General features: G+C 36.4%; 1 protein-coding gene across 4 annotated transcripts in view; it reads left to right on the forward strand.

Annotated features, from left to right (window-relative positions):
* The first annotated feature begins 485 nt into the window (after positions 1–485).
* Positions 486–19,326, forward strand: part of smg7 (SMG7 nonsense mediated mRNA decay factor) — a 136,842-nt gene continuing 118,001 nt past the window's right edge. For all 4 annotated transcript variants that reach the window (XM_069938203.1, XM_069938206.1, XM_069938204.1 and 1 more), the window contains exon 1: positions 486–821. In XM_069938203.1, coding sequence (XP_069794304.1) covers positions 793–821 — 29 coding nt within the window. In that variant the 5' untranslated portion in view covers positions 486–792. The remainder of the gene's footprint in view (positions 822–19,326) is intronic.

Raw genomic sequence — 19,326 nt, forward strand, 5'->3', positions numbered from 1 at the left:
TTTTTCCCTCACTATATTGCAGTTTGTTTACATTTCTTTATTTGTTGATATGTGGATGTTGAGTTGTCTTTCTTTTGCACCACCATTACGTGGTCATTTTGCCTCGCCAGCAAGAAATGGAATCTCAGGGTTGTGTGATGTGAAAAACTTGTGTAACCCTCCCCTATCCAGGCCTTGTCTGGAAGTTGAATTTACAACCTTTTATGGCTCTAAGAAAACAAAAGTGTTACCTTAACCGAGCCTGGCGAAGGAAATCAGAATAAAACAGGGTCAAATGTATGCACACATCTCCTTCCAAATAAGATTAACATTCTAATCGTCTATATAAACCTACATCCTCTTTGCTTTTCTAACGAGCGAATCCTCAACTCTTCTTCGATGTTTGTCATGCATTTATTCTTTGTGAATGATGAAAGGAACGTGGACGTGTTTCCACCGGAGGGTTATGCAGGTTGCGCAGGTTTGGAGCCGGAAGTGAGTGAGTTCGAGGAGGACAGTGTCGGCGGTGACACCGATGAAGCCGCCGTCGCCGCCACCGAGCAAAGAGCGGCCTGGAGGCAACACGCAGAGCGACACCAGGCGCCCGTGACCAGCCGATGGCCCGCACACTCGCGCTCGCCTGACTCATTGCTCCCCAGGCGGGTTTCGTAATTATTTTTGACGGTTTTGTTTTTCTTCGCCCTCTATCCAGCGTCGAGCTATGTGTGTAACCTCCTCCTCGCCGACGGCATCCGGATCGATCAGCACTCGGGAGATTACATGGCGGCTGCTGCTGGGCTTTAGCCAGGAAGAATGAACTCGCTCTGCGCGCAGTATTTACGGTGAGAGGCTGGAGCGGGGCTCGGCTTATTGCTAATGGCGGCCGAGAGCGGTGGAGGGGCTTGACGGAGGAGGTTGGGTGATGATTTATCTTTCCGGCACCAGGCCCCGAGCCCCGCTCTCGGTTTCCGCACTGCGTGAACGCAGCAGCTGGGAGCTGCACGGTTGCTTGGTGCCGTTGTCTCATAAAGAATTGCAAGGACATGCGCGCCGCGATGAGAATGTTTCTTCTCTTCACCCACCAGCTCCCTCCCCGCCCGCCCCCTTTCCTGCAGCAGCCGCTGCCGGAGTTTGGAGGTTGGGTTTGGCACTTGTCCTGGGCATAGTCCTGGTAACTTCACGCTTTCTCCACACAGACCCACGTCAGATCGTATCAGTACACACACATGGCAAAAATGCTGGGGTTTTTTAAAAGTAAATATCTTTTGATACTCCCCGTTTCAGAGCCCGAATTAGTACAGGAAATGGTGAGCTCTCTTGAGTGATTTCCTTCTCTCAGGATTGGTTTAGCCAATCCGATCAGATCCAGAGTTCTGCTTCAGAAAAGGTGACTCAGGGCAGGCAACTCTTCAATTATTTTGTAATGGTCAATGTGGTTGTTATGTATTTGTATAAAACAATTTTATTGCTTGATTTTTGACAGGGGAATGAGGCGGAGAGTGTTTGGGAGACAGCATAGATGTAGGCTTTAAATGTAGAGGGTGAGGGACATAAAATTGTAAACATTTCTGTTTTGTCATTCTTTTATGCAAAGCACTTAATTTCTAATCCCCAGTTTGCAAGTAGTTTTTCAGAGTTGGAGAAATAATCTACTGATCTTGGTCACTGCTCCCACATAAATGACCATTACTTTCCAAGATTTAAAAAAATGAAAGTACAATTTATCAATAGTAACATTTTCTATTCCACCTTGGGTTTTGGGTTACAGCATTTATTTATGAAAATTTACATATTCATCATAATGCAGCTTTGACCGTGTCCTAAGCTAACTTGTTCTGTGGAAACCCTTTGGTTTGTTTTGGAATATTTTGCTTTATATTAAAAAAAATGATGGTACTAAAAGCTTAAAATGAAAATGGTTTCAGGTCAATTCCTAAGGTTGTTGTGTGACATCAGATAGAACAGTAGAATGAATACCCACTTTTGTTCTATCTGATGTCTCACAGAGAACAATAGAATATTATGTGTCAGTCAAAATAAACATTATGACAGACTTTTACACTTTGTTTTTGACAAACTATTGTTTTCTAGACACCTGGAGACATTTTTGACACTGCTCACTTGTGTAGTTTTTAATCATCTGGATGAAAAGTTAATGACTGATTTGGATGAATAGCTATGCTGGATTGAATTTTCCAGAGGCTGAAATGAAAGCATTTCTGTTTTTATTGCATGTTATATATTGATACTCTGACCTAATGGTTCTACGACCTTGATTGTGAACGTGATGTGCTATTCAGATAAATTGTATTTTTGTGCATGAATTTGTAAATGTATTAATGGCAAAAATATTACTTGGATATTGGTTGCCTTCATGTGATATCTAAGTTGTAATTATTTCAGTGTTCATTCACTTTCTGCATCTCTTTGTATGGAGGCATAGCTTGGGTAAGAATGTGTGTATACTCAATATCTGTAGAACTGATTTGAAATTAAGACAAAATATTTGAAATGTAAAGAAACATGATTGAAATCTGTTTGATTGTGACAGACACAAAATAAAGATGGTCCTGATGAAAGGTTCTGGCCCACAATACTGACCAATTAGTTTTTTTCTCCCACTGGTACTGTCTGATCTACCAATTTCTCCCAGCAGATTGTGTTTTGCTAAAGGTAATGTGGCATTCTCCCCATTTCAAATCTTTTGCTGCCTCATTGTCTGCATTTTGTACTGTACTGCATATTATGTTGTGCTAAAAGTTTTTTCCCTATAATCAGTGAGCTCCCAAAACATGAAATCTTTCTAACTGTCATATTAACAAGTTGTATTTTTCTTGAAGTAATTGTGATTAACATATTAACTATGTTGAATCAAATGGTTATTTTATAGAAACAATAATGGACAATATGAAGAACACATCATTTGAAATAATCCATCTTCCAGCAGCTTTCTGTGGCACAAATAGTGATTAATTAAACAAAAATTAGTTGGATAAATTTTGTGGATTTACATTGTTCAGTAAAGTTTTGAGGATCGATCAGAAATCAATCAAAAGTTTCTTTCCATCACAAGGTAGAGAACCACTGTAGAAAGCAGACTTTCATAGTTGAAAGTAGACTAAAATAATATTCATTAATTTTCCAGAAGGCATTTAAAATATTTTTCTCAGGTGTTTGGACAACAAGGCATTTTCCACATTTTGGAAGTACTTGACTTGATAAATTGTATAACCAATTAGAATTATATGCTTTCTCACATTTTTGTCATTACTACATATTGCTGACATCCAGTGGATTACACATTATTATCTGGATCAGCATGTCATTTGACATTGTATTGATAAATGAAAGTTGTAAAGAGGAAAATAGTTTTTTGTCATGTTTGGAAAAAATCCACATGAAACTACCAGAATTTTTAATTGTTTCTGCAGAGTTCTTCTAATGTTGTACTAAAATAATAATTTATTTTTGACAATATGATTTTCAAATACTACGTATTGTATGGATATTGCTTCAGAGGTTAATAATGAGAACCTTCTCAAAAAGCATTTTTTAAATCATTACTGCCTCACATTCTTCCAGGTGTTTTATTTGTGGATAGGGGTTTCATTTTGGAGCACTAGTCTTTAATCAGATAATAAATTTTAATATAGGGCACTTGAGAATTTAGGTCTCTTACAATAGAGAAAACTAGGAAGAAAATTAGATGTCTCCACAATGTTTCTGCTCAGATTCTTCTCAGTGGTTGAGGTCATGGCATTATGAGAAGTTGTTAAAGAAAGAAATGGCAGGTCCATGTGAACATAGGCAATGCTTGGTATTTAAATGATTAGCTTATTGTCATGCACTTTGTACAATGTACATGTGCTGTAGTTTTCTCTGTTTCTGTGGCTCTAAAATGCTTACCAGTGTGTTGTTGGGAGTGGAGGGCTTGAGTTATAGGGACAGGTTATATGAGGCAGAGAGTTGATCTTATAGGAGTATATAAAATCATGTGGCATGGATAAAGTGAATGCTCACATTCTTTTTCCCAGGAATGATGATTCCCAGGTAGGATAACAAGAGGGGATAGGTAAGGTGAGACGGGAGAAATTTAAGAAGGACCTGAGGGACGACATTTTCATTTAGAATAAAAACACAGAAATGCTGAAGGAACTCAGCTGGTCTCACAGCGTCCACAGGAGGTAAAGATATATTACAGATGTTTCAGGCCTGAGCCCTTCAAGGTATTTCATTTAGAGGTTAGTCCATATCTGCAATAAGATGTCTGGGGAAATTATAGACGCAGGTACAATTATGATGCTCAAGCAACATTAGGACAGATAGATGAAGAGTTTGAAAGGCCATGATCCAAATGTGGGCAACTTGTGAACTCAAAATGCACGAGAAGCAAAATCCTACAGAAGCTGGATATCTGACATTAAAAAAAGTGGAGATACACCCTGGCTAGAAGCATGTATGGAGAGAGCATATTTAACGTTTTGCTGTTGATGTATCACTTTCCCTCCCTGAGAGGCCTGATAAGGAAGAATTGGTTTATTTCTTATAATTCACTCCTGGGTCTACCTAGCTTTGTATCCCTCCTCTGATGTGTTTGCACCAAATCAAGAAAGTTTTCTTGTGAATTTTAAAGAATTCTTCCCCATCACCCTCATTATTCTTAATGCTATAAAGGTTAATTGAAGCCTTTATTTCCACCATATAACTCTTCAGTCTTTCTGTATTTTACCTGAAATTCCATTATTTAAACCCATTATGTAATATCTATTATTGTCCAATTCTGACTGAACAGATTCTCTTTTGATATTTTACATTTTTGCTTTCTGCTTTGATCCTTTTTTAGTAATTTCCTGCAAAATTTTTAATTTTCTTTTCATTTATTTCCTGAATATCCTATAACAATAATTACCCTTATCCCCTTTGTGTTAGGTCTGTTTTTGCTGACATGTGCACATGGTTGTGAAGAAAGTGTTTGACATACTTACCTTCATTGGGTGGAATCCAGAATGCAAAAGTTGAGACCTCATGATTCAGCTGTACAAGTTTTTTTTTTGAGACCACTGTGTGCTGTTCTGGTTGCCCAGAAGGATATCAATAAGTTGAAAGGGTTACAGAAGGAAGGGAAACAAACATTTGTGGCATAGAACATATTAAGATTAAAGAGGATGAAGTGCTTGCTACCTTACAGCAAATAAAGGTAGATAAATTCCCCAGGCCTGACATTATATTCCCTTGGACCTTGAGAGAGACTAGTGCAGAAATTTCAGGGGCCCTGGCAGAAATATTTTAAATGCCCTTAGTCACGGGTGAAGTGTTGGAGCATTGGAGAGTAGCTCATGTTCCGTTGCTTAAAAAAGGTTCCAAGGGTAAACCGGTAAATTACAGACTGGTGAGTCTGACATCAGTATTGGTTAAATTATTGGAGGGTGTTCTGAGAGATAGGATGTACAAATATTTGGATAGCCAAGGGCTGGTTAAGGATAGTCAGTGTGGCTTTGTGCATGGTAGGTTGTGTTTAATGAATCTTAAAGTTTTTTTTTAAAAGAGGTTACCAAGAAAGTAAAAGGCTATGTATGTTGTCTACATAGATTTTAGTAAGGTCTTTGAGGTCCCACGTGGGAGGTTAGTTCAGAAGATTAAGGCACTAGGTATCCATGGAGAGGTTGTAAAATGGATTTGAAATTGGCTGAATGGGAGAAGACTGAGTATGCTAGTGGACGATTGCTTCTCAGACTGGAGGTCTGTGATTAGTGGTGTGCCTCAGTGATCGGTGTTGGGACCATTGTTGTTGTCTATATCAGTGATTTGGATGATAATGTGGGAAATTGTATCAGCACATTTGCTGATGACACTAAGATTGGAGGCATTGTGGACAGCGAGGAAGGCTTTCAAAGCTTGTAGAGGGAATCTAGACCAACTGGAAAATATGGGACAGAAAATGGCAGATGGAATTTAATGCAGACAAGTGTGAGCTTTTGCATTTTGGAAGGATAAACCAAGATAGGACATGCATAATAAGTGCAGAGAAATAAAGAGATCTTGGAATACAGATACATAATTCTCTGAAAGTGGCGTCATATGTAGACAGGGTTGTAAAGGAAGCTTTTGGCACCTTGGCCGTCATAAATTATTGAGTGCGTAAGTTAGGAAGTTATGGTGAGGTTGTACAAGACATTAGTGAGGCCATATTTGGAGTATTGTGTGCAGTTCTGGTCGCCAAACTATAGGAAGGATTTCAGAAAGATCGAAAGAGTGCAGAGAAGATTTACTAGGATGTTGCTGGGTCTTCAGGAGTTGAATTACAAGGAAAGATTTAACAGTTTGGGACCTTATTCCTTAGAACATAGAATGTGGAGATTTGATAGAGGTTTACACAATTGTGAGGGGAATTGAGTAAATGTGAGTAGGCTCCACTTAGATTGAAAGAGATAAATATGAGAGGATGTGGCTTTAGGGTGAAGGGGGGAAAGGTTTAGGGCAGTGGTTCTCCACTTTTTTCTTTCCACTCACATACCACTTTAAGTATTCCCTATGCCATAGGTGCTCTGTGATTAGAAAGAGATTGCTTAAGGTGGTATGTGGGTGGAAAGAGAAAGTTTGAAAGCCACTGTTTTAATCATACCTAATTGACTTGTTATGTGGACCAATCAATTTTTCTCAAGCAAAATATTTCTGTAACAATTGGGTCTAGAGCAGTGATTCTCAACCTTCCCTTCCCACTCGCATACCACCTTAAGCAATCCCTTACTAATCTCAGAACACTGATGGCATAGGGATTACTTAAAGTGAGTGGAAAAAAGGTTGAGAACCACTGGTTTAGGGGGAACTTCTTCACTCAGAAATTAGTGGGAGTTTGGCATTAAGCTGCCATCTGACATGGTAACTGCAGGTTCACTCTTAAGTTTTAAGAATAAATTGGATAGAAACATGGATGGAAGTGGTCTGGAGGGTTATGGAATGGGTGCAAGTCAGGGGGACTAGAGGAAATATGTTTTGGCACAGAGAAGAAGGGCTGAATGGCCTGTTCTGTGCTGTAATTTTCACTGGTTCTATGGTCCTAAGATGCTTACCGGTGTGTTGCTGGGAGTGGAGGACTTGAATTATAGGGACAGGTTATACGAGGCAGAGAGTTGATCTTATAGAAGTATACAAAATCATGTGGCATGGATAAAGTGAATGATCACATTCTTTTTCCCAGGAAGGATGATTCCCAGGTAGGATAACTAGAGGGGTGAGGGGAGAAATTTAAGGGGTACCTAAAGGATAGTGTTTTCAATTTGAGGTTAATCCATATCTGGAATCAGCTACCAGAGGAAATGATGGAAGCAGGTACAATTATGATGTTCAAACAACATTTAGACAGATGTACGAAGGTCATGGTGCAAATGTGGGGAAATAGGACTATCCCAGAATGTCTCCTTGCTTGGTGTGGATGAATGGGTTGAGGGGCTAGCTCCATGTTATGTGACCCTATTTTATGGTCTAATTAGGGGATTTTGTTTCCCCTGATATGATTGATCTTATTTGTACCATTGCATGCATTTGCATGTTTGTACTCCAGTTCATTCTACATTAATTTCTTCATGTTGCTTAATACCTCTTATTTCTGAACCATTTATTCTAATGAGTTTTTTTTAATTGTAATTGCTGTTTATCTAAAGTGAAAACAAGAGGCTGGAAATATTTGGCAGATCGGGCAGAAAGTGAAATAGATCTGAGATCCTTTGTCAGAACTGGGAAAAAAGAGAATGTTAATTTTGGGTACCAGAGGAGGCAGGTAGAACAAAGGGAATACCTCTATCAAGTGAGACCAGATGACTTATTGTGCTAGTGAATTAGGAGTTAAGATTGGATGGAGTTCCTCTTTCTGTGTAATATGTTGAGAATGGAAAGGCAGTGAAATGTGCCCTCTTGGTTGCAATGCATAAAACAAATGAAAAAGATGAGCTAAAATGGTTGACAAACAGAAATAGCTAGGTCTAATACAGAGAAAAGAATTGAGAATTCGACATTTGAGTCCAACAGATTGCATTGTGTCTGGATGGAACATGAGATGTTGTTGTTCTTCTTGCATTGTGTCTCATTGAAACAGTGCAGGAGGCTAGGTCAAAGTGGAGCAGTCTGGTGACTTGGCATCAGGCAACCAGAAGCTCATTCATTTTAGCGGACTGAATGCAGTTATAGCACAAAGCAATCGCTTGATCTGTATTTTGTTTTTTTTCGTGTGGTAGTAGAGGCCCCTCTGAACACGGAATGCAGTACACTAGATGATAAAAGTTCAGGTGAATTGTTGTTTCACTTATTATTCTAATTATGTGTGCTTCCAGCTTTCTTTTCGTCTTGTTTCTCCTCTCAAATGTCTCTTCATGGTGCAGTTTCCTCTGTAAAATTAAACTCTGTCCTTGCAGGTAATATTCCTTTGAAGACATTAGTGCAACTCTGTTGATGTTAAACTTAACCTTTTTTATTTAATCTTTCAACCAAACTCCAAATGGGCAGATTCTGATTTTGCCTGAAGTATGAAGGCAGTGATATTTAAATACTACATCCTGTACATTGTCCTCCATTTTTGTGTAAAATTTGAGTTCCAACCCAAACATTCTGTGCAGAATTTAACTTGAATTTGGTTACTCAGATTGGCAAATTATTCTGCAACAGAATAATAATAATAATGTTCAGGTACAAAAGTAATACATAAATGTATTGAGCTTATTGTTACTTTGTGCAGTTGTTTTATTTCCACAATTTAAGCCATGTAATTTTTTTTGAACATTAGGGTACCTTTAAAGTTATAGTAGTTAATGTGGACTAAATAAGTCAAATTCTCGGGGTTCAATTTAAATTGAAATTGTACCTTTCTCTCATGGGAGACTTAGATTTATGTAGTTTAAATGTTAATTGAAAATTGTAATTTAGCAATACATTTTTCATATTAAAACAATGCATTTTGGATGTTCAAACTGCTGCATAAATCCTAGGCACATAAGGAAATGCTTACCAAGGTACCACTGAATTTGTTAAAATTAAACGAGGAGATCCCTGTTAGTTATGTTGTATAACAGTTAACTAATGACTGCCGAGTTGTGTGCAGCCAGAGTCACGAGCGTAGCATTGAGTGGTTCAGCTGCAAAACAATTGTAATGCTTTTGAGGGACAGACAAATGTGGCTACAATTGTAGACGTGACTCCTGAATATTATGTCACCTGTTTGGTGTCAGTTGAGGATGTAATTGAATGGCTGCAGAACCTCTTTTTAAAAATTTTTAAATTTGGACATGCAGCACGGTTATAGGTCATTTCAGCCCACAAGTCTGTGATGCCCAATTAACCTACCACCCCTAGTATGTTTTGAACAGTGGAAGGAATCCAGAACCCTGGGGAAAACCCACGCAGATACGAGAAGGAAGTACCAACTCCTTACAGACAGCGCAGGATTTGAACCCCAGTCGCAATCACTGGCGCTGTAACAGTGTTGCGCTAACCAATGCTGCCTCCTGAAGAGTGAACAGCTAAAGGTTGTAGTTCGTAACAGTGCAAAGGTAGAAAGAAGGATGAGTCCTTCTGAGAACTCCTATTTAGGGGTAGGCTGATTACATAAGAATCAGAGAAGTGAAAACTATAGAGGCAGCATTAAGATTAGAGATTACCTGCCAATATAAATGGGAATCAATAAGTGTTCTATAGGGTTGTAAATAATTAAAAGGTAATACTTGTAGGACTCGGGTCTTTAAAGGATAAAAATGGAAATTGATACTGGATGATAAGGGCATTGAAGATGCTTAATTTGTATTTTGCATATTAAGAGTGAAGGGGGAAATAGCTGAGATACTGAATAAGTTAAAAATTAATAGCGTGGTGGTATTAGAAAAAATGGTTAACCTTACCAGAACCAGATGTGATGTATTATTGAATTTGCATAGAAGTATATGACAAAATCATGAGGGCACTGACTATAAGTATTCAATGCTTATTGAGTGGGTGAGTAAATGCCAGAGGACTGGAGTGTGGCTGATGCTTGAGGATAGCTAATTCGAAACTAGTGTTGAGTCAGTTTAATATCGTGCGAGGAAAAGTTTTAGAAATATTGATTCAGTATAGAATTAATATTCGCCATGAAGAAAGTGGATAATGCATTAATTTAAGGATAACCTTTGCCAACGTGACTTTTTGTGATAAGGTTATGACATTTATGAGGGTATTGCAGTTAATATGGAGCACATCAACTTCCAGTAGCGTGTCAGGTGTTAAAGTATCTGGCACAAAAGGGATGTGGATGGAAGACATATGAGGTTAACTAAATAAGAAACAATAGGGTTATAGTACATAATTGTTTTTTTTTTTGGACTGATCAAAATTGTGAACCTTGTTGATTCTTCACCTATGTTTTTACAATATGGGAAGCAAACTATTGGGTTTCTTTTTTGAACTGAACATAAAATTGTACATTACAAAGCTTAATGTGAATCAAGAGTCTGTAAGGACTATTAGCCACATCATTGATGTGATGGTCCAGAACCTTTTTGTTTTACAATCTTTCTCTCCTCAAACATTCCGTCTTGTGTAGGAGAAATTCCCAAATGGGCTGTTATTGGTCCAGTGTGTTTTTTCAGAAGTGGTGTGGAAGCCAGTCTTCCATATCCTCTAATTGATGGTCAAAGAGAGGGATATATTTAATGCTAAAGGCGAGCTGCAAGTGCATGTTCTGAAACTGCCTTTTCAGAAATCTTCTGATGGGGGGGTGGTGGTTGTTGTTTTAAGTAGCAGTGAATTTCAGCAATTTAGAGTATTTTGGATATGTTTGTATTTGACTCTCTCTGAAGTTTAGAGGAAAACTGTTTAATTTGACAGTTTTGGATTCTGAAGCCCCTCATTCTTTGTAAGTGTAAAGGTGATATGGCAATTCACTTCTTCCCTCTTTGCTCCTGCATATAGCAGAGAACCTGACCTGATCAAAACAAGCACTGACCACAAACACCACTGTCAGAACCATACCTGATACTTGATAACTGCTTGAATCCTTCATGCCTCCATTTAAGCAGGGTATCCAAAGGGTTAAAATTGTTTTAATGTGAATGGGCTTCAAAACCCTATATATAAAAAAAAAAGGGTACTCTATGTTAAAAAATTGAAGAGAAATATTGCTTTTTTTACAGGAAACACATTTAATTAAAAATGAACATCAAAAGTTAAAAAGAGATTGGAGTAGTAGTGGCGTCGTATTTTAATACAAAAGCTAGAGGAGTGGCGATTTTAATAAATAAAAAGCTCTCAATTAAAAAAAATTGAAGAGAAATATTGCTTTTTTTACAGGAAACACATTTAATTAAAAATGAACATCAAAAGTTAAAAAGAGATTGGAGTAGTAGTGGCGTCGTATTTTAATACAAAAGCTAGAGGAGTGGCGATTTTAATAAATAAAAAGCTCTCAATTAAAAAAAATTGAAGAGAAATATTGCTTTTTTTACAGGAAACACATTTAATTAAAAATGAACATCAAAAGTTAAAAAGAGATTGGAGTAGTAGTGGCGTCGTATTTTAATACAAAAGCTAGAGGAGTGGCGATTTTAATAAATAAAAAGCTCTCAATTAAAATAGTGAATATAGTTTTGGATCCATTTGGTCGATTTGTTTTAATAAATTGTCAAAAATGTTTTCTGAACAATGGACGTTAATGAATATCTATGCCCCGAATGTGGATGATGGTAAGCTTATACACGAGGGCTTTTTAAATTTTGGAGAAGCAAATGAAAATATTTTAATAGGTGGAGACTTTAATTCTTGTTTAGACCCTTTCTTAGATAGATCCACAAAAGGTGAGTCAAAATCTAAAGTGGCAAAAATAACTTCTTCTCTAATGAATGATTTGAATTTGGTTGATATTTGGAGAAGGATACATCCTACAGAAAGGGATTATTTGTTTTATTCTAATGGACACAATTAGTATTCTAGAATAGATATGTTTTTATTATCAGCTAGATTGCAGCATAGTGTACAACAAGTTCAATATAAAGCAAGGCTTGTATCGGATCATTCGCCTTTATTTCTAACTCAAGACTTGGAAGTTATGTTAGACACAAGTTTCAGGTGGAGATTTAACAATGTGCTGTTAAAAAAGAAAGATTATTGTCAATTTATTAGGAATCAGATAAAACAATTTTTAGATTTTAATGATGACTCTATGGACAATAAATTGTACTCTGGGATCAATGAAGGCGTATATTCGTGGCCAGATGATAAGTTTTTCTTCTAAAGTTTAAAAAGGAATAGGTGTCCCAATTTAACAACTTAGAGGCAGAAATAATGCCTTTAGAGAAGGAACTACACAGAAATTCATCAGAAAAAAAGAACTTTAGTGAATAAAAAAATTACAGTATAACATGTTGAAATCTTATAGAACAGAAAAAATGTTAATCAGAAGTAAACAAAAATATTATGAATTGGGAGAATGCGCAGTCTTAGAGTGGCAACTGAAAAGTGAGCAAGAATCTAAAACTATTATCGCAACTGAAACTGAGGTGGGCCAGATATCTTATAAAGCTCAGGATGTTAATATTTACTTTCAGAAATTTTATACTAAATTATATTAATCAGAATCTGGACAAGATAACAATAAAATTGATCAATTTCTCACTCAAGTAAACCTGCCTAAGTATGGAAGAGCAGAAAATATTAGGAACTTCTTTTACAGTTCAAGAAGTAGCGAGAGTTATTACCTCTTTCCTGAGTAATAAATCTTTTAAAGATGGGTTTACATCTGAATTTTATAAGGAATTTAAGGATGTGGTGATTCCTGTATTTATGAAGGGATAAAACACAGGATTCTGTTGACACTGTGGTTACATGAAAAAAACACAATTGCTGGAGAAACTCAGCAGGTCAAACAGTGCCTTTATGTAGCAACAGTAAAGATACATCACCAACATTTCGGGCTTGAGCCCTTCATCAAGGTGTGGGGGAATATCTTTCCTAGGATTCAGTATTTATTTCAATCTATCCCTTGTAAGATTCCACAAAAATTTTTTTAAGGATTTGAATTCCATGGTGAGAAAATTTTTATGCAAGGATAAAATGGCAAGGGTATCTTTACAAAAAATAATTTGGAAATATGAATTAGGAGGTGTACAACTTCCAAATTTCTAAATTATTATGATGCGGCACAGTTGAAATTTATTAATAGAATGCTTGATTTGGAAAAATCATTGATAAGGGCTAATTGTTGAATTAACTCAAATTGGTGAAAAGAGGATGGATCAGTTTATTTATAGATGGAATCCTAAGTTATTAAGTAATTATAATTTACCTGTTGTGAAACATTTAATGGGACTATGGTATAAAATAAATGAAGTTATAGGTACTCAAGGGAAAATTTCAGATAAAACTCCTTTGTATCAGAATAAGCTTTTTCCCTTTGCACTTAATAATAAACTTTTGAAGTTATGGGATTCAAAGAGTATTAAATTTGTGCAAGATTGTTATGAAGCAGGTTATTTTATTTCTTTTCAAAGAATGAAAGAGAAATACGATACATCTTTAAATACTCTTTTTCTCATTGCCAATGGAAAGCTTTATTCCTGGATAATTTTGGAATTAATGGTTACCTAATCGATCGATCTAAGTTTAAAATTTTGCTTACAGAGGGTGGTAAGAAAGAATTTATATCTGAGATGTATTCTTTATTACAGAGTAAAATGTCTAAGTTGGATTTGCATAAATTTAGGTTGAAATGGGAAAAAGATTTAGGAATACTTATTCATCAAGATGATTGGATGAATTTATGTAAGGATAGTATGACTAAAATTATAAATGTAAGCTATCAGTTAGTTCATTATAATTTAATTAATCAATTATTAAGGAAAATTAAGGAGATATAATTGAATTTCTTCAGATTTATGTTTTAGATGTCAGAAGGAAGTAGTTTCTTTTTTTACATTCTGCTTGGTCATGTGAAATAGTAAACCCTTTTTGGAATAGACTTAAGGAACATTTAGAAGTTATTTTGAAAGTGAAACTTTCATTAGATCCTTTAGTATTTTTGTTGAGTAACATTAAGAGGTTGAGTTGAGAATTAAGATTAAATAGATTCATATTGCATTCTTGAGACTGGCATTAGCAGTAGCTAGAAAATGTTTGGCAATTACTTGAAAAAATGAGACTGAATTGAGTATACAGAAATGGCATATGGAATTAAGGTCTTGTATTCCGTTGGAGAAAATAACATATAATTTGCGTGATAATTTTTTTTCTATCGTAAAACTTGGAGCCTTTAATGGGATTATATGGGCTTGAGTTTTTGAACGGCCCCCCCCCCCCTGTCGCACAGTGGTGGTGCTTCTCTAATCCATGGTAATTAATTGATGAATTTTGTTATGGTTAATCTTCTCTTTCTTTTTTCTTTGTGGGATAGGTTAGTGGTGGGGGGTGGGGGAGGGAGGTTGTAGGGGGTCAGTTTGTATAAATATATCATGTATGTTTTTTCAAGTTTTATCTATACATTTTTGAATATATGCATCATGGTTTTTAATGCATAAAATGTTTTAACAAAAGGTATAAAAATTGCAACTAATGAACATAAAATTAATTTATTTGCAGATGACGTGATTGTTTATTTGACTGACCCGGTAAATTCACTAAATAAATTATATACACAGCTAGAGCAGTATGGGTGGTTTCTGGATATAGAGTTAATTGGGACAAAAGCGAGATTATGCCTTTGACTCATTATAGACAAAATTTAAATGGCCTGATAATGGAATAAAATATCTGGGAATTTGAATTGATAGTCATTCGGATAATCTGTTTAAGCTTAATTATGGACTGAAGTTCAAGAAAATTGAGGAAGATTTTTTTTTAATTGGTTGATATACCAATTACATAATTGGTCGAGTAAATTGTTGAGTGCAATTCCAATCCCTGCCCATTGACATTCCTAAAAGGTTTTTTAAAGATTTACATAAAACTATCAGGAAATTTTTATGGAGTGGTAAAATGTTGAAGATTTCTATGGAAAAATTAACATGGAGCTTTGAACTGGGGGGGTTTACAACTTCCAAAATTTGAAAACAGCCCAGTTGAGAGTTCTCTTTTTTGAGGAAGGGGAAAAAGTGTCTTGGGTTACTGTAGAAATCAATAAGATGGGTGAAAGAGTATCTGAAGATTTTTTTTATATAAGTGGAATGAGACATTATTAATGGGAGAAAGAGGCACTCTGATATTAAGATATTTGCTTAGGGTATGGCATAAGGTACATTTATTGATGGATTTTAAGGGGTACGGGTTAGGAAAGATGCCATTGGTTCAAAATAAATTGATCCCATTTATGTTAAATAATATAAATTTTATTAATTGGTCAAAGAAAGGAATAAAATCTATTAAAGATTGTTATCAAGGTAAAATTTAATGACTTTTATCAATTGAAAATTAAATATGGAATACAAAGTACAGGTACACGATCCTTTATCTGGACATCCAAAATCCGGAAAGCTCCAAAATCTGGCAAGTGGGGAGAGAGACAGCAGCGTGTGTCAGGGGGGTGGGGGTGGGGGAGAGAGACCAGCAGCGCGACTCGGGCGGGTGAGAGACCGGCAGCGCGACTCGGGCGGGCGAGGGGGTAGACACCGGCAGCGTGGCTCGGGCGGGCGAAGGGGTAGACACCGGCAGTGTGGCTCGGGCGGGCGAAGGGGTAGACACCGGCAGCATGGCTCGGGCGGGCGAGGGGGTGGGGAGACGGTAGCGTGACTGAAAAGGGGTGGATATGGCAGCACAATTCGGGTGGACTTCAATCTGGCTTTCTGAAATCTGGAAAAATCTGAAATTTGGAATATACTCTTCCCCCAAGGGTTCTGGATAAAGGATTGTGTACCTTAATAAAACATTTGGATAACACCAGTTAAAAGCTGGAAAGATTAACTGTTTCTTGTTTATTGCTAGAAGATGAAATAGAAATGACTATCAAATCCAAATATTAAAAAATTTGTATCTGTGATGTTTTTATTATTTTTAAGGGGGAGGTAAAGAGGAAGGATCTATATAAATTGAAAACAAAGATGGGGAAAAAATGGGGATAGTTGTAACCAATAGAAATTGGACACAAATATGTTATGATAGTATAAAAAACAATAAATGTGTGATATAAAATGGTACAATATAATTTTAAACATCAGTCATATTTTACACCAAAAAAATTGAATAGATTGCATCTAGACAGTTCAAATAAATGTTTCCAATGTAGACAGGTCATAGATACATTCTTACATTCCTCAAGGTCATGTCCCAGGCTGAATTTTTTTGGATTAGTTTAATAGATTTTCTTCAACGGGTAATGCATCTTAGACTTCCGAGGAATCCTTTGTTATCCTTTTGGGGGATAGCTCACAGATAAATGCAGAATCAAAATTGGATAAGTTTCAGAGACTTTAATTAAAAAAAAATTGCATTAGCTGTGGTTTGAAAGTGTATAGCTATTTCATGAAAATTAGAAACTGATTTGGTATTAGATAGATGGCATGGAGAGATGTGAAGTTGTATACTAGTGGAAAAGATTACATAATTTAAGGAATCAATATGAAGTCTTTCTGAAAATTTGGTGTCTGTATATGCAAAAGATTGGTGTTATAAATTTATAATTATTTATAATTACTAATTGCTAAACTATAAATTACCCTTTGTCATTCCCTGGCTCACCTCACCTCACTTGATTTCAATTTATTTTTAAACTTAAGCTATTATTAATATAGCTTATTTTATATATAATTTTATGATATGTTTATGGAATTAAACTTTGATCAAGTATTTTAGGTAATGTTGTATTTTTTTTCCAGATACTATATTTTATATTTACTGGGCATAAGTGTAGGAGATGATATTTTTAGAATATAGTGTAGTTATAAGATATATCCAGTATGTATGTTTGTGTGTAGTTTGTCTTGTGATTCTCTTTGGACATTTTCTTTCTTCTTTCTTCCTTCTTTCTATTGGGAGGGGTTCACTGTGGGAGGGGAGGGGTAAAAATCATAAAATCGTGTATTTTTAAAAAAACATAAATTATGGCTATGTATATATTAATTACATGTGCCAATAAAATAATTTTTTTTTAAAAAGCAGGGTATCTGGGAAAGGCAACCAGTGGTAAAGTTTGAACATTGACCAGCCAAGCCAATAAGTTTGAAAATTACCCAAAAAATTGCAGATGCTGAAAAAAAAATAATGTTTGAAATACTTAGCAGGGTCGAAAGCATTTGTAGAAAGAGAATCAGCTATCGTTTCAGATCAAGACCCATTGTTAGAACTGGAAAATTAGAAAAAGTTTGTTTTACATGCTTAGTTTTATAAGCACTTGTGAGTCCGTCCGTGTGTCATCCGTCGTTTTCCCCCCCTCCCCCCCTCCCCCCAAGCATTGCTGATCTCAATTGCTCAGTCACGTTCTGGTTTGGTGGTTTGAATTGTAGTATGTTAATTCAACTCATTTTAGGACCTATATAAATGAGGGACAGATAGCACACCTACTTTTTGTTCCAAATGCAATTCGTGTAATGGTATCCCACTGTGCTTTTTCGGAAGGGAAACCGTTCTAGCTACTTTACCATTGAAGTGGAAGAAATGTTCAAAATATTTAGCTTGTATAAAATGCTGTAATCCATTTTGTTGGAATAATCTTCATAAGACCAGTGCGGATGGTTCATTCTTCATTTGTTTGATGTGATGCAAAAATGGTCACTGCAGTAACAGTGACACGGTGTGCACATCTCGGAAGCTGGGGAGATATTGTTACAGTGACAATTTGTGTCTCAAGGTCTGGGTAATTATTGTTGAGCGTGGAGAGCCGCCTGATTTTAAGCTTCATTTGGTCATGTTTCATTGCCACTGCTTCTATTTTGGAAAAAAAAGATTGAAAGCCCCTTGCTATTTTTTCACAATTTGCCACTTAGAGTTTCCTTTTGGAGAATGATACAAAAATAATTTGGGAATCATTTTTGAATGCTTTTACTTCAGTCATCCGATGCAACCCCACCCCAACTCCAACCCAGTCTAGAGTTAGAGGGCACCTAAAAGGAATTCAGATATTTTTCTGATGGTTTCGTAGTTCTGATTTGAAGTTCATTATGGACAGTTCTTCTGTAACTGTATTAATAGTGAAAAAAGCAAATGTTGTAATTCTGGATACTGAAATTTTAAAAAATTATGGAATTGTGCAACAAGCAGCTTTTTTTTTTGGAGAGAAACCATTCACGTTTCAGATTTATTTTTTGTTAGAAGACTGTTCGTTTTGGATTGAAATTAGTTTATTTTACACTGAGTTATAAATCCATAATCATGTGCTTTGGAGGGATGCAGATCTGTTATTGTCATGATATAATACTGAGATCAATAGATTTTTAGGGAATCAAAGTATACTAATACTGTTTGACAAAGTAAACTTGAGGCATGTGATTTGCCACAATTTCATTGATTGGCAGAGCAGATTGTTTCTTGTCAAAAAAGTAAACAAACTATTCCCATCTCCAAGTTTGTTAAACCCATTGTTTGTTGGAATAATCAAATTGAGGCATATTCCTGGATGTAAAATTTAAATATTTTGTTTTATTAGTTCAGTTATTCAAGTATGTACAGTAAAATACACAGTGATAGGTGTTAAAGGAGTATTGTAAGGGAAAGAGTATTCATCCTTACAGTTCTTTACCTTCTCCACTACTGAGCCCTCAATAGGACTGAGTTGTGTTCCCCTGACTTCCACAATCATCTCCTTGGTTTTGCTGACGTTAAGTGCAAAGTGGTTGTTGTTACACCATTCAGCGAGCTGATCTATCTCCCTCCTGTACAGTTCCTCATTGCTTTTTATTATTCTGCCGACAACTGTGGTGTCAATGGCCAACTTGTAAGTGGCTTTGAAATTGGACCCGTCTACGTAGTTGTGGGTGTATAATGAGTAGAACATTGGGCAAAGCACACATCCTTGGGGTGCACCTGTGTTGATGATCAGTGAGGAAGAGATGTTTCCAATTCGTACTGACTTGTCTTCCAATGAGAAAGTCAAGGATCCAGTTGCAGAGGTGGGTACAGAGGCCTAGAGTTTGTGGCTTCTTGATCAGCACTGAGGGAATAATCGTACTAAAGTCTGAGGTGTAGTCTGAAGAGCATCTGTATGTATGTATTAGTTTTTTTGAGGTGATCCAGAACGCTGTAGAGAGTCAGTGATATTGCAGCTGCTGTGGAGCGATTGTGACGATAGGTGAATTGCAGCTCATGCTACTCTTTTTTGGTTCTGGGATGATTGATGCCCTTTTGAAGCTGGTGGGAACCTCTGACTGTCACAATGAGAGGTTGAAAATTGCAATCGAGAGAGAGGCTCTG

The sequence above is a fragment of the Narcine bancroftii genome, chromosome 5, assembly GCF_036971445.1.
Source record: "Narcine bancroftii isolate sNarBan1 chromosome 5, sNarBan1.hap1, whole genome shotgun sequence".
Taxonomy (NCBI): Eukaryota; Metazoa; Chordata; class Chondrichthyes; order Torpediniformes; family Narcinidae; genus Narcine; species Narcine bancroftii.